Raw genomic sequence first — 23,153 nt, 5'->3', positions numbered from 1 at the left:
ACCAGGCTTTCCCTGAAGGCACAGTTATTGGGGCAAGATTTTCTCAGATGCTTTATGAAGTCTTCTACCTAAATCCTAAAAGAAATATACCACTACTTGCCACGGTGGATATGCCAAACTTAAGAAGGGCAGGGGTCAAATTAAATGCAGCCCCGTTTTAGAAACGAGGAAGTGAGTTCCCCACAGTCACACAACCAAAAACAGACAAATCCTCTGAGCAGCTGGGTGTAGTGGAAAAACTGCTAGTCAAAAGACTTAAAAGGCCAAACTCTTGCCTCTTTCTGTGACCTTGGACAAATTATCCTCTTTGTGCCTCAGTTTCTATGAAAATTATACTGGATGAGGTCTAATTCTAAATGCTATGATCCCACACACTGCTACTCCAGTGTCCAGCTGGTGATCAATAGTCATCCAAGGTCCTCAGGACTCAATGCCAAGTGTCCTGACACAGTTCCTTCCAATCTCTCCAGGAGAGACTAGGGCTGGCTTTTGAACTGTCTGCTCCAGGTCAGGGCCACAGGCTCAGTATCCGATTATCTTACACTAAATTTGATCCATACATTTTGGACCAGTGAGTCTTTCCTTTTTCTCTTCTCAACTCGGGCAAAGACTCCTTAGTTTGAAATTACTATGGAAAACTGTAGAAAGAATACAAAATTGGGGGAAGGGAGAAAGTTTGAATTCAATTTTCACTTCTGCTACTAACAACCTTTATGTGATCTGGGTTAAATCAAGAAATCTCTAAATTTCCCCTATTGGTAAAAAGAGGAATTTAGATTCCCAAAGCTTCTCAGGTTTCTTTCAACTTAAATCAATGACCTTCCCACTTCTAAATATGAGGATCTTGTGTTACAAAGGCTAGTACAAATGACTGGAGGCTTTAATTCCTCCTACTGGTGTAAGTTTACCTAGTGGTAAGTTTTCCTTGCTCCTAGTTGTGTCCCTAACCTGGCAGAGGCTGCCCCACTCCCGCCTCCTCAGGTATTCTGGCTAAGGGATGAAGAATAGAGTTCAGGAAATGGGAGGGAAGGGGGAAGACAGGTTGGGATTGCCCTCCCAGCCCCTAGGAAGTCCAGAGCCAGGGCCTGGATCTGGATTTCTTTATTAACAGACATGAGCACACGCCATTACAGAAGTTTGTGCTTTCCAAAAACAGTTACTAAACGTGAAAAAGGATACCAAGCGACAAGAGGAGGGCAGTTTGGGGGAAGGGGCTGGTTCCTGGGGGGAGGGAGTACCCCAACAGCCCTACTACCTAGGCCCCTCCCATGGCCCAGCTGGGGCCAAGGGGGCCATGTGAGCCATATAGAGGCCTCCAGCCCGGGACCTGCCCAGCAGGAGGGCAACATTAGAGAAGGCTGAAAGGCCAGGGCCAGGGGAGGATGGCAGATGGTCGAGACCCAATTCCATTCACTCAGGAGCCATTACAGGGGTAGAGGAACTCTCCTTACTGTTACCCTAAACTGTGTTGGCCTGCGGGCTCCACCTTGGCCTGCCCCCAGCTGGGTTCTTCCTGGGGGAAGGGGAAGGGAGGGGTCCCATGGAACCAGAGCCCACAGGGCCATTTATTGCCATGTTTTTAAATTCGTGCAAATTATCCAAGCCCTGGACAGAGAATGCAGTGAGTGATATTTTCAAGAAACAAAACAAAACAAAACAAAAATAGGAAAAGGATGTGTATAGGGAGAACCATTCTCCCTGGAGTCTGAAAGCAACTCCAGGGAGGGCTGGCCAGGACTGGGGTCTGGGCCTCTGATACAGGCCAAGAGAGCTGAAGTGGGGTACAGAAATCTACCTCCTCAACCCCAAGGGGTACGGAGGGGGAGGGTGCGGAACAGCATCTCACTACCAACAGAGAGGAAAACCAGTCAACTGTACACTTTTCCTATCAACTTTTAAAAAAAAGGGAGAAAAGCTATAAAAGTCTGGCCCCCCCCCCACGGGCAGGACAAGGGGATGGGGAGGTGGCCCCGTTCCGGGACAGGGGCCGGGAGTCCAGAGTCACCACCAACCAGGTGGAAATGCTGCGGGCGCAGGCGCGACGGGCCAGCTGGCATGGAGCCCATAGAGTGGGCGGCCTTCACATGGTGTCTGCCTGGGGAGACCCAGCCCAAGGGCTAGACACTGCCTCCGAAGGCCTCCTCTTCCTCAGGCACAGGGTCCGCATCCCAACAGGTAATATCAATCTCTGGTGGGAAGGTGCAAAGAGAGTCAGAACTCACACAGAAGGACTAGCTGGACACTCTTCGGGTCCCTCTATCTCTACTCTGTCACCCTTAGGACACTGAGATTGAGTCCAAGTCCCTCACTTTACAAAAGAAAGTGAGAACTAAAAAAAGAACAAACTTGATTTGTTCAAGGTCACATGGCAGAATTGAGATTCGAACCAGGTCCTTTTGGGTTAAATCCAGCTGTTGTGTGTTGATGTCAGCCCCTGCCCTCTCCCAAGCCCACACACACTCCTCTGTGCGTGGTCCCATCTGCAGGAGACTTTTCTCAGGACCTTCGGGCCTGGCTAAGATAGGGAGAAGTGGGGAGGCGAAGAGCTGCAGAGATCACCCACCAACTCACCCTCACACCCGTTCTTAAACAAAGAACTGGGCCGTGGCCAGGATCTGAGACTATTTCTCATTTCTAAAATAGGGGAGGAGGGAAGGGTGAGAAACGAAACTCCTAAATCCTATGGTCTATTACCTATGATCCAGGGAAACATCCCCAGGGCTTCCAAGGGTCCAGAAACTGAGCTTAGTTCGCAGGCAATCCATCCCAACCCGGGAAGTCCTACCCAGCCCTCCATCCCACCCAACAGCTCACCTGGGGGTTTGTTGTAGAATACAGGAGGCGGGGCTTTAGCAGATAGCTCTTCTGATTGGGCAAACTCTTCATCTTGTGATTGGCTGAAATACCCCTCACTGGCCTGCATTGGGAAAACTCAAGGTCATCAGGCTCAGCTGGCCAGTAGTTTCACCTTTCCCCAAGGTGTGTTAATGTAGGCTGCAGATGGGGGTGGGGAGACTGGGAGCAGTGCACAGAGGGGAGGACCCATTAGGCCCTAGCAACCAGACACAGCCAATCTCTTTGATGCCATCACTGGTTGCCGGGGAATTGAAGGGGCCTTGGTCGGGTCCTGAGCAAAATGACAAAGAGAGCAGGCTGTGTGGGAGCCCCGGCCATCCCCACTGTTGGTCTTAGGATGTGGGTTTCCTCTTATAATTAACCAGGCAATTAGATTCAATGAAAGGTGGTGAGAGAGCCCTTAAGGGGGAAGGGCAACAGAAGGAGTGGGGAGGTTCCAAGCAAGACCCTCAAGGAAGTGAAGAGGAAGAGATGCTGAAATAGATTAAGGAAAAGAAATGATGGGGGCGGAGAGTGCAAAGAGAGCAAAGGCTCAGTGAATTCTGGAGTAGAAAAGAAAATCCAGGGGTTGTGGTCCTAGGAGGGGAGGGGAACTGATATAGCCTAAGGGGGGAAGGGTGATAAATGGGCCCAGTAAGGGAGGGACATTGAGAGGGGAACAGATAGAGCCCAGGGCCTATACCCATACTAAAACCCAACAGCTTGTACCCCTCCCTTAGATCAGGTTGCAGAAGGCCTCTCTCGGTCCCCCACCTGGGTCCCCTCCTTCTGGGTAGTTTCTCCATTCGTTAGCAAGTGGGCTTCCTGCTCTGGCTCCAGCTCTTCCAAGTCCATGGGCAGGGTCTCAGGCACCAGGACATCTTGCTCAGAGCGAGGGAGGGACCCCTCCATTCCACCCATTTCAGGAGCTTCACGGTCGCCTTCCTCAGGGTCACAGAAGGTAGCTGGAGGCTCAGGCAGCTCATCGAAGTTTAGGAGGTTGGCACTGTTGTCAGCAGGCAGTATGGGGGTCTCCGGGGCCCCCTCCCCCAGTGGAGGAGGCTCTGGGGGGGCTACTGATTCAGACTCTTCCAGTGTAGCTCCAGGCCCCTCCCGGGGCGGAGTTGGGGCCCTCAGATCGGCTTGCAGCTCCCATTCTTCAGGGTCAGAAGGGGCGACCCCATCACTCTGCCACAAGTCGATGAGACTCCCCTGAGCTGGTGCTTCAGGGGGGCCAGCAGGCTCAGCCAGCTCTGCTGCTTCCTCAGAGCTCTCAGCAGAAGCTACTGGGGCTGCCGAGTCTTCGGCCTCCATCTTCTCTTTGGTCTCCAGGAACACTAAATCCTCCAGGGGTCCAGCTGTCTCTCCTGGGGGCTCCTTCTCCAACAAGGACTCCACAATGGGCTCTACAGGGTCAAAAGAGACGGGATAAAGATCCTTCTGTGAGGGATGCTGGGGGTGGGCAGGAATAAAGGGGAAGGAAGATTGCTCTCAGCCACTTTTACCCAACCACTCAGCCCATCACAGGAACCCCAGGAACAAGACATCATCCATGGGCCTAGAAAGGGCATGGGCCTGGGAGTTACAAGGTCTGCCTTTGAATCATGACAGAAGAGGACCTCTATTTCTTATTTCTCTCTCTCTCTCTCTCCAACTTTCTCCTTTCTCTTTATATCCCCAGAGTTCAGCACAGTGCCTGGCACACAGTAAATGCATGTGTTGGCTTTTTTGACTGGAAGGGGTCCCATCTCAAAGGTCAGAGAAACCTAATAAGGAAGATTGGCCAGGGGTGCAGAGGGGAAGCATTCTTCCCCTGGTGACCAGCAGAGGAAGCACTCACCCAGTCCAACTCTAGAGGCAGAAAACCAGGATTGGAACCCTCCATCTGACATGACCTCCCAGTTTCTCAGTTTCCCCATTAATAAAAAGGTTAGCCTAGGTGGTCTCTAGATACCTTCCAGTTCTAGATCTATGATACTAAAGGGGATTATGGGGGAGGTCATGGTGCCCACCTCCTATGCCCTAAGAGCAAGACAAAAGCAATCTTTCTGAAACTTAAGAATGAGACTAGGCCCATTTCTGGAGCAAGAAAACCATGGCTCCTCAAAGACAAGAGGCAGAGGATTATAGTGGGAAGACAATCAGTCTAGGCTCTGAGATCCCTAGGTGCCAATTCTGATTATCCATCATTCCTGGACAAAGCTCCTTCTTGACCTCTGTTTCTGCCTCTCCTCTCTATTTCTCTTTTGTTTTTCTTTCCTGTCTGCCTTTCTCTGTCTCCTCTTGCATTTGCTCCAGAACTGATGGTCCAAGGTTCCTCTACAGCAAGGCTGTTTACCCTTTGTTTGGGTCCTGGATACTTCTGCCATCTGCTGAAGCCCCTGGACCACTTCTCAGAATGTTTATATATGCATAAAATAAAATGTACAACATTGCAAAAAGAAAGTTAAAATAAAGATGTCATTTCTCTTTTCCCATTTCCCTTGCAATCCATCCATCCATCTCCTGCAGATCAGTAAAGCCCCGGTCCACAGAGCTGTGTTGCTTTCCCAACTGGGGCATGTTCTAAGAGAAAGAATTAACTTTGGCCTCGTGTCCCAGAATTTGTTGGGGGATCCTGATCTCCAGTCTGCAGGACAGAGCAGACCCACCATTTCCTCTACCTCAGGTTAACCATCACCAGCCTCAATCACTTCTTCCATTCAAACTGCCGGCAGTTTGCTGGCAAAATGCCAGACCAAGCCCTACGACTTGGGTCCAGTTAGCCTTTGACAAGTACCTTAGAGGTAGAGAGAAGGGGAGAGGGGGGAGACAGGCGGACAGACCCTGTGTGTCTCGGGGGGATGGTGCCAGGGAACGCCCTCCTGCTCGTCCCTCACCTCTGGAGAGAGGCTGTGGCTGTGAGGAGGTCACCTCGTCCAGGGCTCGCTCAATCTGGTCCGCCACAGGCGTGGAGGCAGAGCTCGAGTCCGAAGGGCTCCGGGCAGCTGCTGCCAGGGCCCTCCTGTGGCTATCCATCTGGCTACCTGCGAGGAAGAACAATGGAGGCGCGTCAGGGAGGGGTCCCCAGGGGCTGGGGTCGGGGCTAGGGCTGGGTGAGCAGCTCTCCTGGGTGGTCGGCTCCGTCTCATGTCCCCCTGGGCAGCAGGTGGGGGGTCTCCTCGCCTCCAGCCCCAGCTGGGGCCTCCCGACTCCTCCCTGGAGACAGGAAGAAACTGGGCTGGGCAGAGAAGTCTGTCGCTTCTCCAGTGCTGGGGCGGTGAGCAGGTCTCTGGTGCTCCCAAACCTCTGCTCCGAGCACCCGTGGCGGCCCGGTGCTCAGCGGCCTGCAGGGCCCGTGGAAGCCAGCCCGGCCCTGGGGAGGGACGGGCAGTGGGGCCCTCACAGGAGTGGCCCCTGGGGAGAGTCGAGCGCGGGGTGGGGCCTGGGTGGGAGAGGGGGCGCTGGGATGAGGGGCCCTCCTCACCCCCCACCGTGGCGTGGGAGCTGCTACCTACATGGGAAGGAAGAAGAAAGATTTGGGGTGCGGTGACAGGTGATATAGGGGAAGGGAGTCCGAGGAGGGGAAGAGGAAGAGGAGGAAGAGGAAGACGGCCCACTGTCCGGTCCCTTTATGAAAGGACAGTATGGACGACCTGCTAAAAGACAAAGACAGACGGAGACAGAGAGAGAGCAGAAGAGAAGAGTCAGTCTTCCCATGAAGAGGCCCTACCCCCAAGCCTTCCAGGAACCATCGGAAGAATTCCCCCTGTGGTCCCCGGAGGTGGGGGAGACGCGGGCCCAGAAAACCCCTGCCTTGGGCAGGGACCCCACCGCCAGGCAAGACCGGTGTCCTAGGGACGCCGGCAGGGAGCCGTTCCAACCCCCGTCCCTGACGGCGTCATGGGTCCAGCTCCAGAGCTGGGAAGGCCCTTAGAGGCCACGCTCCGGCTCCATGTCACCAAGCACAGAGAGGTTGGGCGACTTGCTCAGCATCAGTCACAAGCCTAGGACGAGCGGGGTCATGCAGTGTAGCTGGTGGGATTAGTCAGGCTCGGGACCTCCTACCCCGGGACCCCCAGGCTCCTCAGTCAGCAGAGGGTCAAGCATGGTGGGGGCCCAGCCCAACTGATGCCGAGAGGCCAGGCCGCTGAGTGGAGCCGCCCAGGGAGACCCAGACATACGGGGGGGGGGGGAGAAGGCCGTTCCCTGCCCCCAGCCCACGCCTGTGTGCCGCCACCAAGCGGGCAGTGGGCGAGATGTGTGACCGGGCCTGGCCTTCCCCCCGCCCATGCCCCAGCATCAGCGGGCTAGGCTAAGCAGGGTGAACTGCAGCCTAAAGCAGGGCTCCCCTAGTGCCAGGCGGAGGCCACCTCGGGGATTGGGGAACGGCCCTGACAATGTGGCGCAGCCTCAAAGCTCAAGGTGCGGGTCCCTGGGCTAGCGCAGCCAGGCCCCCAGCGAGCCTAAGCCCACCTTGCGAGGAAAGCGGAAAGCCAGCAGTCCCACAGGGCAGCACCTCTGGAGAGACAGCCACAGCACACCACGGCCAGCTCATTCCCAAGCCCTGCCAGGCAGGCAACATTGAGGGCGGTGCCGGGGGCAGCCAGAGTCAAGGCGGGCCCGAGGCCCGAGGGTGCCACCCTGCCAGGGGCAAGGGCCCCACCGCCCCGCCCGCTGTCCTGGAGGGCAGTGCCTCAGCGCGGGGCTGACCCCACCGCCCCTCTGGGACGGGCCCCTGGGCCCTAACAACTGGGCCATGTTCCGAGGGCATAAGCCCGAGACAGACCCTGAAACCCGTCTTCTCTCTACCTCCCCCTCCCACATGCAGTCACTCGGTACTTTCTCTTAGCTCAGGGATGGGCCTGCTTGGGGTTGGGGCAGGTGTCTGAGGAAGAGCTCTCCTAGTCCTTTACCACGATTCTGTTCCCTTTGAGCCCCTAGGAGGGAGAGCACCTGTGTGACTCCTGTTTGGTTCCAGGTGGGGCCCCATGGGCCTTCCTTCCCACAAAGGCAGGCCTCCAGGGCCCAGGGTCCAGATGAGGGAATATCCCCCTGCAGACGCCCCTCCCTAGTCCCCGGGAGTGGAGGAAGATGGCTCTCCAGGTGCCAGGTGAGAGGAGCTTCTCCCCACAACCCCAGGACTTAAGCAGCACCCTGGGTCAGAGGCCCGGGGATACCAGTGTGTGAGGATACCTGGCCTGTGGTTGAAGGGGGTGGGCATTTCACAGCCACTAGCTGAAGCCACTCGCTCCTGCTGCTTGAAGAATTCCCGGGGGTTGTCAGGTCTCTGGGCAATGATGGCAGCTGCCTCCTGGCGACCCAAAGGAGGCCCAGTCAGGGTCAGCAACCCAGCCCAGCCCTTCCCCAAGGCTAAGGGACCCACGGGCCTCCGGACCCACCCCTCCAGGGCTCCACTTTCCAGGGGAAAGGAATAGAAATTATAGCTCAAATGGACGCCCCCACAACTTCAGAACAGGGACCCCTCACCTCCACTTCTGATTCCGACTTCTTCATCTGAGCCTCTTCCTCCTCCTCACGATGGTCACCCTGGTAACCAAAGTACAAAGTCCTGGAGGCTCTGATCTTCCCTGCCTCTACTCCCAAAGAACTCTGCCTCAGCCTCTTCCAGTGCCCCTGGACCAGCTCTTCCATAACTTCTTCCTTTACAGCAGTGGCCCTACTGCTCTTCCACCCCGGGGACTTAACATTTCTGGGTTATCTCCTAATGCCTCTTCCCAAGTGTTTCCCTTTCCTTCCAAAGCATCCTGTCTATTCCATGCTGTCAGCAGCTGCTCGAGACTCTTATCACTTCACACCTGATCTAACACCACAACCACTTGCACTCCAGACCCCAGGAGGGAGAACAATTTTCTTTAAGCACCTCAGCCATCAGGTCAGGCCCCTTCACTGCCCACTCAAGAGCTGGTAATCATTCCTTTCTTTCTCTTTTTCTCTCTATCTCCTTCCTCCCTTAGTCTCTCTCTCTGTCTCCGTCTCTCTCTCTCTCTCTCCCCCACTGTCCTCTTCCTTTCTCCCCTCCCTCTGTCTGTCTCCCTCCCATCCTTTCTTCCTCTCTCCCTCAGTCTCTCTCTCTCCCCTTCTCCCATACTTCCTCTGTCTCTCTCCCTTTCTCCCCTTACAAACACCATGCATTGTTTCCTACGAGAGTTGTTTTTCCAAATGGAGAGCTGTGTCCAACCCTGGCTCTGCCCTAGCACTTCACCCCTAAGTAAGTGCCTTGTGCCTCAGTTTCCTCACCCATAACAAGACCCACATTCCCTGGCTCCCTGAGATGCTTTTGGGCAGCTTGAAGCTTCAGAGAAACGAGAGGTGTGACCACCCCCTGCCCGCTGGGCAGAGAACAGGCCCACTGCCGCCCTGACCCAAGGGTAGGGCCAGCTTGGCTGCCGCCCTGCTCCCAGCTGGGCCCCCGCCGCACACGAAGCCCACTCGCTTCCTAGGGAGCCCACTCCGCCTCCACAACTTACAAAGATTGACTGTTCCTTCAATCTCTGCTTGGCTTCCTCAGCTTCCAAAGTCTGCTGTTTTCTCCTGAAAGCACAGCATGGCAAATGACTAAGGGAGGGAGGGGAGTGGGGATGGAACATGGAGACCTTATGCCTGGGAAAGGAGTGTTCTTTACCCACCCTGGGCCCAGGCTTTTCCCAAGATCCCCTCAGCTTGTTAGAGAATAGGGTGAGAGCGCCTGGGGGGGCCTCAGCCTGGGGAGGGGAATGAAAAGAAAGGAGGGTGCAATGAGGGCAGAGTGGGATGGAGGCCACAGGAGCCAGGCAGGCAGGGAGAAGGAAGGGAAAGGGGCGGCACCTGTGTTCCTCAATCTGCTGCTCCCTCTCCCGGTACCGCTTTTCCCTTTCCTCCTGTTCTAGGCGCTCCTGCTCCATCCGCTCCTGCTCAAACTTCAGCCTCTCATCCAGGGCCTTCTTCCTCTCCTCTTCCTTCCTCAGCTCCTCTTCTCTCTGTGGCCCAAGCACAGCACCCACCCTGTGAACTATCAGTCACAGGCTCTCACCCCCAGGACCCCGGCCCCTGAAACCACCTCCCTTGCCTGTGGAGGGCGGCTCTACCCCCCCGCCTTTAACAGCTCTGGCACAGTCTGCTGGGCTCCTGGCCAATGGGGAATGGAAGAGAAGGGGGACCCCAGAGGAGAAGGCCTATGGAGAAAATGATCGGGGGTCCTGGGTGGGATTGCTTTCAAGGACCCCTACCTTGGCCTGCTCCCAAAACTGCTCCCGATTAAGTCGTTTCATTTCCACAGCAGCATCTGTCTTCTGATAAGTGGTACCCTGGGGGAGGGCAAGGGGGAGACAGGTAAGCAGTTGGACAGAGCAGGTGGGCAGAAAAAGACAGGCCGTAGAGGGCAGCTCACCACAGGCTCAGCATTTTCATCTTCCCTAAGCCGCAGTCGGTGCAGCACCGGGCTAGACAGGCGAGCCAGGCCGTTAGAAAGCCGCTGTCCAATAGCACCAGCATCTATGTCCTCCACGCTGCTGGCATTGACGATCACATCCACACCCTGTGAAGAACCCAGGCTCCTTCAGAGGGGGCCGAGGGAGGCGCACCGTTCCCCACCCCACCCCCTCACCCCAAGGCCATACCTGAAAGAATTCAGCCACTTTGGCCACATGGCTGGCACAGGCACACTTGCGGGCATCTGGTACATCCTCACCAACCTAGAGAGCAGAGCAGGGAAGGCAGGTCAGGGGTTCAGGCAAAAGCCGGGCTTCTGCAGGGGCTTTCCCCAACCTTCCGGCCCCTCAACTGGAAAAACAAGCCCTCATTTCCCCCCATTGCCATCCCCCGGCCTCACAGAAAAACCAAGTCTCAGAGCTGAAAAGGGCCATCTAGGCAAGAGTCAGTAAGCATTTACTAAGTGCCTACTATCTGTTAGAAACCATGCTAAATGGTGGGGGATCAAAAAAATGCAAAAGGCATTCAGTTTAATGGGGCAGAAAACCAGCAAACAAAATTATACAATGATGATGCATACAGGAAAAAGAGAAAATAAGTAACAGAAAAGAGGCACCGGTCTCCTCAACTGATACTCTCCTCACACAAGGTGTGTTCACTAAGTGGTTACCCAACCTCCCCAGGGGATCCCTGACCCTCTGGGACAACACTAATTGTCAGAAATGGGCAGGACAAAAGATAAAGCACCTGGCCTGTGGCCTCAGATACCTATTAGCTGCGTGTCCCTTATCCCCCACTGCACCTCAGTTTCCTCGTCTGTAAAATGAGCTGGAGAAGGAAAAGGCAAACTATTCCAGGATTTTTGCCCACCAAACTCCAAATGAGGTCACAAGGAGTTGGATCCGAGTGAACAATTGTTAGGAAGTTTTTCTTTCTATTGAGCTAAAATCTGTCTCTTCAACTTCCTCCTATGACTTAGTTCCACCCTTTTGAGAATAAGGAAAAAGGTCTAATCCTTGCTGGCCCAGGCCAAAGGAATGTTAAAATAGCACAAAAAGAATGGAGGTCTGGGACGCAAGTTGTAGTGGACTACACAAATACAAACTGTAGTTTAGAACACCAGCCCTGGAGTCAGGAGGACCCGAGTTCAAATCTGTCCTCAAACACTTAACACTTCCTAGCTGTGTGACCCTGGGCAAGTCACTTAACGCCAATTGCCTCAGGGGGAAAAAAATGGAAGTCTGATAAAGTTCCTCCAATGGAAAATGGGATTCATTAGAGAAAAATAGTATCTTGATGTATGATTTTCTATCTTCTGTGTGTGAGTTAAAGCAAAAGAATACTGTACCTACCAGCATTAATTAGTGACTGCATACAAAATGGACCCTTTTACTTAAATCTCCAAATTGAGGTTTTGAGAGGAAATTTTTTTGGAGGGAGGGGCGGCAAAACAAGTCAAAAAGATTCAATTTATTTCCAACCTATATTGTACATATCTTATTTGTGCCTATTAGTTTATTTGAAGTTTCCCCCATTAGGATACAAGCTCCTTGAGAGTGGGTCTGTCTTTTACTCTATTTCTTGGATTTAGCAAAGTGCCCAACACGTAGAAAGTGTTTAATTAATGCTCATTGATGAAACAGTAGCAAGAATATGAGGAACTCATCTTCCTGAATTCAAATATAGCCTTAGATATATACTAGCTGCGTGACCCCAAGCAAGTCACTTTACCCTATTTGCCTCAATTTCCTCATCTGTAAAATGAGATAAAGAAACGGCAAACCATCAGAACATCCTTGGCCAAGAAAATCCCAAAAGGGATCACAAAGAGTTAAACATGACTAAAAGAAAGAACAAAACTGACCAAGTGATTGAGAAGTCTCTCCCTCCTCCTTCCCTTCAAACTGAATCCATTTCATACAAGCCCCGAGTTTGGGACCTTAGGCTAACAGTGACATGTACTTTGGAATAGATTGTATGTGAAAGCCCTTCCAAGGCTGAGATTCTGTGTCCTTATCCTTATCCCCTATTAAATTTCATCTATTCAATTAAGCCTAGCTGATTAAGATCTTTTTGGATCTGGATTCTTATCATCCAGTGTATTAGTTATGCTTTTCTATCCTGCTTGACATCTAACTATCCAGCTAATCATCCTGGCTCTGTGCCATCAGTGAATTTGATAAGCTTTCTATTTATATCTTTGTCCAAGTATAAGTTGGTTAATCAACCCAGATCAACTTGCTGAATTTATGGGCTGGTAAATCTTTGTTTAGGAATTTGTGTCTCATCAATTGGGGAAGAACTAACTGCCTCAGACTTCTGTGGACTAAAGCTAATCTGTACTGGAGCTGGGAAAAGCAATCTTCACTGAAGACTTGGCCCTTGTTCTTTTCTTCCCTTATTTGCTTTTCAGAGGTCAGAGCAACAGAGCTTCAAATGGCTCCAAGTCCCAGGAAAAAAGTCAACTTTGGGGTTTCTTTTTAGGTTTATGATTTCTCAATTTCTATGATTAGCTAAGTGCTTTATGGGTTCCCTCCCATCCCCCCAAACTGCTAATCATTGTAATGTTTTAAACCTGACATGGGGTATGAGGGGGTATCTAGACCCCAAGTTCTGCAATTCACCCTTTTAGAGGAAGTTTCTAGGCAGCTCAAGCCTCGAAGTTAAGCAATCCAAACTTTGAGTGTGATCCAAGCTTCTGGATAGAGGGGTTTTCCTGATAAGCACCAGCCTCTTGGAAAGAGATTCCAAAATTTTGCCTTCTATCAAAAGAAGCAGGAATCAATGGATACTCCTAGTCTCTTGGGGGAAATGGCATCATATAAATCAGCAGGAAGTGATATCATGATACAGAGAAGCAAAATACCTAGATTTTGACTTGTCATCCCTGTGAATTATTTAGACAGTACCCATCCAATCAAAAGGGAGTTTAGGAATAACAAATTCATAAGTTTTCAGGGCAGTCTAAACCACTAAGATTCAGGGAACTTAGAACTCTAGGAGTTAAAGGGACTCACCAAAGAAAGAAAATTGCATTAATTAGAGGCTACTGTGAATCCTCTCCGTCTAATGAAAAATATATTGTTGTCTTGAGTGCTTTTGTAAAAACTGAAATGTCTTTTACCATAGCTGTGGAGACCTGGACTTGAGCAAACATTTGGCCTATATCCTGAGATTTCACAGAACAAACTCTGGGGAGGAGTTAGGGGGTAAGATGAGCTTAAAGGGTTACTATGAAGAGGCTATTTTCAAGATTGACTGGTCAGGCTAAGCCCAGAGCTTGGGAGTGCTGGGTTATTCATGGATGAAACAAACTGATAAAAATCAGAATTTGTCTTTTATCTTCCCAGCTACCCTAGAGCAATTTCCTGTTCTGGTCTCATCCCTTCCCTACCCCAGGAAAACAGAAATCCACAGCCTTCAACAGTCTTTTCCAGCTGTAAATCCTAAAAATCCTATGACCTAGTCCATCCAACTTCATTTTCTGGATGATGAAGATGAGCCACATTGGTGACATGACTGGCTAAAGGCACAGGAGTGGTAGAGACCTTTTAAATTGCAAACTCAGTAGTGTCTGCCCACTTAGCCCATCCCCTTGGCCCCCCACCTACCCAGTTGATGAGAACATATTTGGGGAGTGCAGCCTGGGAGTCCTTGACGCTGCAAAAGCCGTACATCACCTTCTGGTTCTCAAAGTGGCCCGAGAGCTCCTGTAGGCCACCCCCTGAAGCAAGCAGAGGACATAGGGGGTCTCATGTCAGGTTGACCATTTGAAAACGGGTGGGTCCCCAAAAGCCCAACTCTTCCTTCAAAGAGAAGTCCCGGGTGCTGAAAAAAAGCCCACCAGGGCAGCGGGCCCTCTTCAAGCTCACTGGGTTTCGGGGTCCCATCTGACTCCGTATCTTCCTAAAGGCGATCATCAAATTACTTTGGTTCCTCTCCCCATCCCCACCCCCAACTCTCTTCCACCCCCTGCTTGATTTAGGAGGCCCCAGCTTATAATTATTACCTCCCTGAGGGAAAACCAAGGAAAAGAATCCAGAATTAAGGGGAAGGAGAATAAAACTGCCAAGAGAAAGCCGAAGGGGGAGGGGTGCGTGGAGAAGCCTGGAATGAAGAATGGTGAGAATTCTTACCTCCTGACGCCGCTAACTTGAGGTCATCGGAATCGTCCTCGTATGTGTAAAGAGCCCTAGGGAGAGGGAGGGGGGGTAGGAGGAAAGGCTCAATGACTCTGCAGGCTGGGGCGCCCCTCCCCTCCACGCCCACCTCTGTTCTCCAGGCCTAGGAGAAAATGGAGAGGAGGACTAGGGAGAAGGGGGGCTAATGGGAAATTGCTGGCAAGCAAGAAGCCTAGTCCAAGACAGTTGGGAACCTCCTAGGGGCGGGGTCTCAGCAGAGCTCATGTGGGGACCGGAGTAGTCCCTGAGAATGAGCCAGCAGGACGTGCGGGGAGGAGGCAAAGAAAAGGGCTTGGGGGGGGGGGGGGGGGGGGGGGGGGGGGGGGGGGGGGGGGGGGGGGGGGGGGGGGGGGGGGGGGGGGGGGGGGGGGGGGGGGGGGGGGGGGGGGGGGGGGAGCTCGCGGTGGGGCTAATGCACTGGGCGTTACCATGGTAACACGCAGCCGGGGCCATTTCCTCGGAAGGAGGGAGGGAAGGAGCGGGGGAGGCAGGAAACGCTGGCCTCCCAGTGCTCCCACTCTTCTCCTTTCCCAGTCTGCGTCCGCTGACCCTTGCCTCCACAAAAAAGCTCCAGTCCTGCTTGGAGGAGGCAGCTCGCAGGGCTGCATGGGATGCATCAAGGCCTGAATGGGGGTAGCAGGGGGGCGAAGTTTCCAGCCCCGGAGCCAGGCCATAACCTTCCAGCCCCGGATGGGCCCTGATGGTTGGGGTTTGAGGAAAGGGTTTGAGTCAATGAGGCGCTGGCGTGTGCGATGGCACTTCCATGGAGACAGTTCCTTAGATACCGTTCCTTGGATACGGTTCCCCTCATTCCCCATTGGCTGGCCGGCCCAGAACGTACCTAAACCGTGCTGTGGTACCCGTGCCCCGCGTGTGCGCCCCACCCCCACCCAGGGGGGAGGGTTGGGTAGAGGTGGAAACGCACTTTTCCCACTTCTCCCTTCCCCCCATATGGCAAACCCCAGCCGTCGGGCTCGGGCCCAAGTCCTCCGCACTAGCTGAGCTGAAGCTCACACACAAAGGGCTTGGAAGGAGAACTGGGCCGCCCCTTACTCTGAAAGTCCCTCCCTTCTACCGAACCCCAGAGGGAGGGAATGGAAGTGTCCTCTGTCTCCCCGCCCTATAGTCCCCTTCCAGTCCCAAGACTCCCTTTCCAAATCAGCCCTTTTTCCAGACCCTTAATTTTAAGGGCCCTACTCTCTCCCAGACTCATCCTTCCTCCAAGTAAGCTTCTCAGCCCTCAGCTACACTTCTTCCCCAACTCCCAATAGGCAACCATCCTGCCTTCTGCCCCCCCTTTTCTCCCCATCCCTATTCATTATCCCTAATCTATCTATATTCAGACCCTCCCAAAAGGGACCACTTCTCTTTTAGCAGCCAGCCTTGGGGAGGAGGGAGGACTGTAAAACTAAAGCAAGAATTCTACCTCTCACCTCTGTATTCATTCTCTACACTGGGGCAAAAAGTAGCCAGCTGATCTACTATTCTACTTCTGACTTCCGGCTAGAAAATCTTCCCATCTCCTCCTCCCCTATAAACTTTTTCAGCAAACCTGACCCCCACCCCAACCTTTCCAGTTTCTAAGGGCCCCTTCTTTAACCGGCAAGCTTTTCTAGTCCCATCCAGATGATTCAGCCTCACTGGTTTATTATCAGTTTTCACAATTCTCATTTTTTTCAACCCTTTCAAGATCCTGGACTGGACAGTCAGGAGGTTTGGGTTTTAGTTTTGAGTCTGCATATGATCTTGGTCAAGTCCTTTTCTCCTCTCAGGGTCTCAGTCTTTCTGCATAAGATCAGGGTGTTGGCTTCCATGATTAACATCTGTGATTTCTTTTTGCAGATGAAGCAGAAGCTGGAGAGACACTAAGGACTCCTCCCTAATCTTCTGTGAGGGAGTGGTGAAAAGGCAGGCCTAGGGGATTTCTGTGGTCCAGCCCCCACCCTAGTCCCCTCACTGGATTTACAGAAATTGATAATGAGTCACATTTTCCTCTATAAGCCAGTTCCCCTGGCTTAGCTAGTACCTACAGCAGAAGCCTCCAGTCTCCCTATCCTGAATACCCTTCACACCCCCAGGGACTAGCTACAAGCAGGTAAGAGACCCAGGACATGCTAGGAAACAAAAACTAGCCATTTTCTCCTACTTAGAGGATATAGGGACACTAGACATGCATCCACCAGCCTACTACCTTATCTTTTATTCTCCCACTGAAAGAGGTTGGTTTGTTTACCTATCAAATGGGAATAATCCCTGTACCACCTACCTCACCAGAAAAGCACTTTTAAGGGACTATAGAGATGTGAGTTAATATCACTAATTTCTCTTAGCTTCATTTTCCTCAGCCGTAAGATGGAAATAATATCTACACAATCTACTTCTTGGGATGGATATTGAACAAGCTCTTTATAAACTTTAAGATATCATCATATATATATATGGCCAAGTCATTTGCCCTAGGTTGGGAGAGAGGACTCATCTGCAAAATAATTCAGTTAGATGATCTCTTTCAGCGCTAAATTTCTGATTCTGAAAATGATCATTCCCCAGATGGCCTGGATCTATGTGCTCTTAGGATTACTGAAAGGATGGAGGCAAAAAGAATGGAGGAGAAAGAAACTAGATGAAGTTTAGGAGGCCAGTGATTGACAACCTCAACCCCTTCCCTCCCCCTCCCTTCCTTCCTTTACAAAGCCCATTTCCTGTTACATCAGAATCCTGAGGGCTTCTTCCCTCCTGGATAGGCCTACCCCACCCCCAGACCCTCAAGAAAGCAATTGTGTGGGTCTGGGGAGTTCCTGGCAGCTACCAAATCAGCTGCAGCTGTTGTCTCTTTGAAAGCCCACCTGTGGCCCGGGTCAGAGGAAAGGGGCCCCTGGACAGCTGCTGCTCCCTTCCAGTCCCAGCGACCCCATTGAAAGCCATCCTAGCCACCCCCTCCTTATTCCTCCAACCTGAAAACAATCTTAGAACTGGCAAAGGTCCTCTACCCGCCTCCACCTTCTTTCTTTCCAAAGGAGAAAATTAAGACCCACAAATGAGGAACTGACTTGTATAAGAACACATAGTGAGGCAGCAGCAGGGACAGAATTTCCAGGACTCTGCCAGGGGGCAGAACTAGGTTGGTATTTAAATTCCAAGTTCCTGAAATATTTTGCCAAATGACTTTCCTTCACAGTGCCTTCAAAAACACTATTGAGGGTTAAGGCATTGAACTCTTTCTAGGTGACTGGGCAAATCATTTCACTTCTCTGAGCCTCAGTTTCCTCATCTGGAAAGTGAGATTGGTCTGCAAGTTTTCTAAATTCCCTTCCAATGTGAAGACCATGATCCCATGATCTTCCTGGAGAGGCTTGTAGAGTGGCAGGTATATCTCACCTGGCAGTAACTGAACCTTGACCCAGCTGAGTCATCAGGAAACCTCATGTGCCCTTTCCATCCCCTTTGTTCCTTAGCTTCCATCATAGGCTGCCCAGTCAGTGACAGGGTAGAAATCAGGGCATCTTCAATCTCTGGCTTGCTCTAGGATCAACCCTACTGGTTTCAGAGAAAGCCAAAAGCCCTCAGGGACATGTTAGCCTCCCCAAAGCTATGGGTCCCCTGAGCTGGGACTGGGGACCAGGGCTAACATAAATCAATGCTTGAAAAATGATCTCCCACCCTCTGTTGCTTCCCTCACTTTGCATCCTGGGTCCTTCCAAGTTGTCATTCTGTACCCCTGGGGAAAACCGAGTCAAGATCTCCCTTTCACTCCCTCTCCAACTCATCCTCTAACCAAACAAAACTAAAGCTGGAAAAAGGGACCGCAGGTTTATCCAATACACTAACCACAGCTCTGCCCAAGTACAATATCCTACCTTAAGACCCCCCCTTCCCCCCCCCCGGATTCTGCATCCCCTCCCCACCTCACTCACTGCCTGATAAATAAGCTTCCCAGTTTCATAGGCTCTAGAAAGCACCCTGATTTCCCACCTAAGGAAACAGGTTCAAAAGAAATTATTTTCCCAAAGTCGCCCAGAGCTGGCCTTTGAAGCCAGGTCTTCTGACTCTTGTTACAAGTCCCTCTCCACCAGCCACATCTCCCTCAATCTTGCCATCCTGAAGTGAATCTCCCCTCAACCCCTTTCCTAATCCAGATGGGTTGTGACGCACAGGCTGTTGATGAATAACTTGATCTGGCTGCATAGACTGGGCTCTGTAGGCTGCCCATAGAGGCGGAAGACCCAGTGCCTGGGAATCCATTCTAATGATCAAGGGCCTGTGAGTGGGGGTTGGAGTACCACTACACCCCAAAATACCGAGTTCAGAGGGTGCTTTGTGGGGGTCTAAGTGCCAAGACTCTGGGTGTGGGGCTCCCTGTCACTAAAGGGAGCCCAAGGAAGAAAGCTAGTGCTAACAGGGCATTACTCAGTTTTTGAATCAGGACAGTGACTGAAGTGGTTCTCCTGGAGTGGGGAAATGGTCAGTCATTAAGCATTTATTATATGCCTACTATGTGCCATGGAGCACTTTTTCCAAAGGATAAGTGTAGGCACGAATGGGTCCGAGCTCAAGGAGAATGAAGGTGAATGGGCCAGTCTGCTATCCAAAGATCTCAGATCATGGCAGGAGATTGCTTAATCCTTCTTCCTCCTTCCAGTTACGGCTTCATCCCATTTTCAGGAACAGGCAAGAAGTATGGGGAAGGGGAGGGGGTTCAGAGAATTAGATTTAAAATTGCAGCAACTGAGTTTTAATCTTGGTTCTCACATTTATAACCTAGGTGACCTTGGTTAGGCAAGTTATTTTTCCTTTCCCAGCCTCAGTTTCCATATCTGTCAAATAAGACTCAACTAAGTGATCATTAAGCTCCCTTTCAGCTCTGAATCCTGAGATATGGTCCACCCCCCACCAGTGTGTCCTGCTTCTCTAAGACCCTAAACAGCCCAAAACAGTTATTCTGAGCAGCCTCTAGTGAGGGCTCCAGCCTTGTTATCCTGACTTGGCCTGGCTCACCCCACCAGCCTCTGCTACTGTCAGCTCAGCTCTGCTGTTCCCTACCCAGAGGAGGCTGGGGCAAGAAAGGCGACCCACTCCCCACAGCTCGTCCTGTTTGTACCCTCTTTATCATCAATAGCCCTATCCCCTGTGCTTGGGTCAGGGCAAGGAGAAGCAGTATCCTACCAACTGGTCCCTGGACATCTAAATTTAGTAACTCCAATTTCCCTCCGGCCCTGGCCTCAGGCCAGTGGTGCAATGCTGGTGTGGCAGGAACCAGAGTGTGCATGATCCCCCCCTCCCCCCAAATCCCCCAGGTCTAAACTTCCCATCAACCTCATCTTATCCAGAGCCAAATCCCATCTCAAGCCCTGAATTCCCCCCCCAGTCTCACTGTCAGAAGATGAAACTTAGGTCTCATCTTTTAGACAGAGAATACCTTGCTGGGGGGGAGGGGAGACATTCCTTTCCAGGTAGTGGAAAGGGACCAAATTGGGGAGGGGTAATAGCATAGGAAGACTTCCTGGGAGGAGGGTATTTTAGGTAATAGCTACATACATGGGGCTTGGGTCTAGACTGCCCTCTCCCATCTTTGGGGAGCTTCAGGGCATTGAAAAAAAAAGGCTACTCCTACCCAGAGATCCCCAGGTTTTTGCCCATTACACCCCCAATCCAGAAAACAAAGGGAAGAATGATCCCAAGCCTAGAAGTCTGCTCAGAGGGTCCAGGGGAAGGGCAGAGCCTTCAGCCAGACCACAGCAGGTGGCAGCAGCCTCTCCCCGAGGCTGCCTTAAGACCAACAGCTGGGGCTGGAACTCCAGCTGCTGGAGCCATTTTGAGGGGCCCGCCCAACCCCTCAAGGCCTCTTACCCCACCCCTCTCCACAAATCCCCCTGACTTGTAGCCACCTCCCCCAGAACCAGCCAGCTAGCTCACTACTCCTCCCCTACACACAGGCAGGTTAACTCATTGGGGTCCCTTCTAGATTCAAAGCTACTTCCTTGCCCCCACATGCTTTGCTAGCCCCTAGCTAACCATCCAGACTCAGAACTAGCTCACTGCCCACCCAGAAACAGGACTACTTCATGGGAGTCACCCTGGGGTCAAAGCTAGTGTCCCCTCTTCCCCCCATGACTCAGAGTTAACTGATCTCTCATACATATCCCAGAATCAATTCCTCCTCCTCCTCCCCCCTCCCCCAATCCACCATGGACATGAGTAGTTTGATCTCTTTACAGGGCTTAAAGTTAACACACTGCCCCTACTCTTAAAAATCTGATCTAATGCATTAATATTAAACCTTCAAAACTTCAAGCTCATCGACTCTCCCCAACCGCAGTACCAGCTCAGTAGGGTCCGTCCTCCAGATTTAGGAATAACTTGATTTTCCCCAGACTCAAAACTAACTCAGAGACTTAATGGCACCCCCTCAGACTCCCAGTACTTAACAGCTGTTGTATCTTTCTCTCTTGCTCAGGACAAAGGTTTACATATGGGGCTGGGATGTAGATACTCTGGTCCACTCTATAAAGCCTAGAGAGGAATTCTGTTCCGGACCCCATCCCCTTCTGATCTCAGGAAATGCCGGGTCTGGAAGGTGGTTTGTCTTCTATTCAATTCAGCAATGTGTATTAAAAATACCTACTATGTATAAAACACATTAACATAGCTAGGCTACTGTGGGGCCACTCCCTTTACCCACAGTTCTTCTACAATCCATCCCACAGTAGGTTTTCTAGTTTTCTTACACTCATTTTCCTGGGTTCTCTATCACCATAATAATCCCAGTACCAGGACAGAGAAATGGCCCCCTTTTAGAGAGAATAAGAAACTGAGCCATCCCACCATCCCGACTCAGGGTAAGCTTATTGGGGTTGACTTCTCCAGACTCGGGGATCCGAGGCGCCTCTACTCCTCTCCTTCATCCCTAGGTCCAGTCACATATAGCTTCCTAAGATCGACAGGAATTGGGGAAAGGGAAAAAAGGTATCAGGAACCAGAAAGAGGAAGGCATGGGAGCAAAAGAATGAGATGGAATGAAGTAGGGATGATGAGGAGCTCATATTCTGGAAGTCCCTGACGGTGATAAATATGGGATGATGGGGTAGTCTCAGAGATTATCTTTCAAAGATTCTCTCTCAGCTCTTAGATCCTCAAGAACATTCCTGGAGCTAATTCCATACCTCCAATATTACTGCCCCAGGCTCCACTACCCCGACCCAATTCCCCAAAAAGAAAAGGGCCGGTGCGCGTGGAGAGGCACCCCCCGGGGGGCGGGGCTCTAGAAAAGGGTTCCCCCAGCACCTAATCTCCAGATAGCAGCCCCAATCCTTCCCCTCCCCCTCCCCTCCTGACATATCCCCTCGATCCCTCCTCCTCCCCACCGCGCCCTCCTTCTCCTCCTCCTCCCTCCCTCCCTCTTTCCCTCCTTCCTTTGTGCTGCCGGCTAGGGCCGGGCCAGGGCCCTCATTCAGCCGGGCAATAATGTCTCGGAGCCCAGGCCTGAGATACCACCCCCACCCACCTAACCCCAGCCGACTGGACTGGAAGGTGCCCTTGGCTGGCCCAGGAGCGCGCGCACACACACCTGCCCGAAGCTAGTCGACGGGCGGGGACATAGGGCCCGGGAACCTCCAAGGGAGAGAGTCCCCATGAGCTTTCCGGAGCCCGCGGGGCTGCACATCTGGATCTAATCTCCAATCTTCCAACCGAGCTTTCTTAGCCCTCCCCCCACCTACGACTCAACTCCGACCAATGAGCCCCCCATTCACACACACCCCAACTCCAAGCTCCTGGCCCCGCCCCACCCGGCCGGGCCCGGCCCCACCCGGAGCATCCCTCCGGAGGAACCCCCCCCCTCCCTCCCCAGCCAGATCGCACAAAGGCGGCCCCCTCCCCCCTCGGGCCCGGGCTAGTTTTGCCCAATGCACCATTTTCCGGGGCCCTCCAAGGGATCCCCGAAGCCCCTGCCCATAGCTCCAGGGCCCACCCAACCCCCCACCCACTGGACGGGAACACAAAGAGGAGCCCCTTTTCCCGAGCCCAGGCGGGCAAGGAACAAAGGGTCCGGGGCTGGGGGCCCCGGGGGGCCAGGCCGGACCGCCGCTCACCAGTCGGCAGGGCAGTCCTCCTGGATCACCTCCTGGTACGCCGCCAGCAGCGCCAGGCGGTGGCCGCTGAAGCTGACAGTGGCCATGGTGCAGCCGGCGGGCCGGAGGCTGCAAAGGAGCCGGGGCCGGAGCCGAGAAAGCGGCGAGGGATCTGGCCGCTGCTTCTGCCGCTGCCTCTGAGAGAGACACTGCAGCGCAGCACAGCCCAGCACAGCACAGCCGGGGGAGGGGAAGGGAAGGGAGGGGAGAAAAGGGGAGGGGAGGGGAGGGGAGAAAAGGAGGGAGGGAGGGAGGGGAGGGAGAGAGAGCTGGGCAGGGAAGGGAGGGGGGAGGGGGGAAGGAGAGGCAGGAGGGTGGGGGGCGCGATGCTCCGCCCGGCCCCAACTCCGCTCGGTCCTAGCGCCAGGCTACCTAAACTGGACCCAGTGGGAGGGAGGAGGACTAGTTACGCCCCCTACCCCCCCCACCCTCAACAGCCTTCTTCCGATCCAGACTCCTGACCCCCAGCCTCATCACGTGTCAATTCTCTCGTCCCTGTCATTGACCCCCTTCCAGTGACACTACACCGTCAAGCATATAGCACAGGTACTTGGGCAACACTGCTGCAGCACTGCCCTCCCCCATCCAGCCCAGACATCTT

General features: G+C 52.8%; 1 protein-coding gene across 3 annotated transcripts; it reads right to left on the bottom strand.

Annotated features, from left to right (window-relative positions):
- Positions 1 to 1,085: 1,085 nt before the first annotated feature.
- Positions 1,086 to 22,780, bottom strand: DBN1 (drebrin 1). 3 transcript variants are annotated; one of them, XM_031953763.1, is made up of 15 exons: positions 22,514 to 22,780; positions 14,382 to 14,437; positions 13,857 to 13,969; positions 10,434 to 10,508; positions 10,205 to 10,351; positions 10,044 to 10,121; positions 9,643 to 9,794; positions 9,306 to 9,369; positions 8,305 to 8,364; positions 8,011 to 8,128; positions 6,333 to 6,473; positions 5,715 to 5,861; positions 3,610 to 4,241; positions 2,815 to 2,917; positions 1,086 to 2,188 (listed from the first exon to the last, which is right to left on the bottom strand). In XM_031953763.1, exons 1-15 carry the CDS (start codon positions 22,597 to 22,599, stop codon positions 2,118 to 2,120), a joined length of 2,043 nt encoding a protein of 680 aa, XP_031809623.1. In that variant the 5' UTR covers positions 22,600 to 22,780; the 3' UTR covers positions 1,086 to 2,117. The 3 variants fall into 3 exon arrangements, with proteins under 3 accessions (XP_031809623.1, XP_031809624.1, XP_031809625.1); XM_031953764.1 differs by having other exon boundaries at positions 6,333 to 6,470; XM_031953765.1 differs by lacking the exon at positions 6,333 to 6,473 and having other exon boundaries at positions 22,514 to 22,779.
- Between the last annotated feature and the right edge of the window lie 373 nt (positions 22,781 to 23,153).

The sequence above is a fragment of the Sarcophilus harrisii genome, chromosome 2 (assembly GCF_902635505.1).
Source record: "Sarcophilus harrisii chromosome 2, mSarHar1.11, whole genome shotgun sequence".
Lineage (NCBI taxonomy): Eukaryota > Metazoa > Chordata > Mammalia > Dasyuromorphia > Dasyuridae > Sarcophilus > Sarcophilus harrisii.
The sequence above is the reverse complement of the archived record's forward strand: the minus strand, read 5'-3'. Positions and strand labels throughout refer to the sequence as shown.

What these genes read in the sequence shown, in the direction of transcription:
- DBN1 (XM_031953763.1), bottom strand. Translation starts at nt 22,599, where the DNA reads ATGGCCACTGTCAGCTTCAGCGGCCACCGCCTGGCGCTGCTGGCGGCG. An exon ending in AATATGTTCTCATCAACTGG is followed by an intron (nt 10,509 to 13,856) that starts GTAGGTGGGGGG and finishes TCTGCTCTCTAG; the next exon opens with GTTGGTGAGGATGTACCAGA. An exon ending in AGTCGGAATCAGAAGTGGAG is followed by an intron (nt 8,129 to 8,304) that starts GTGAGGGGTCCC and finishes TTGGGTCGCCAG; the next exon opens with GAGGCAGCTGCCATCATTGC.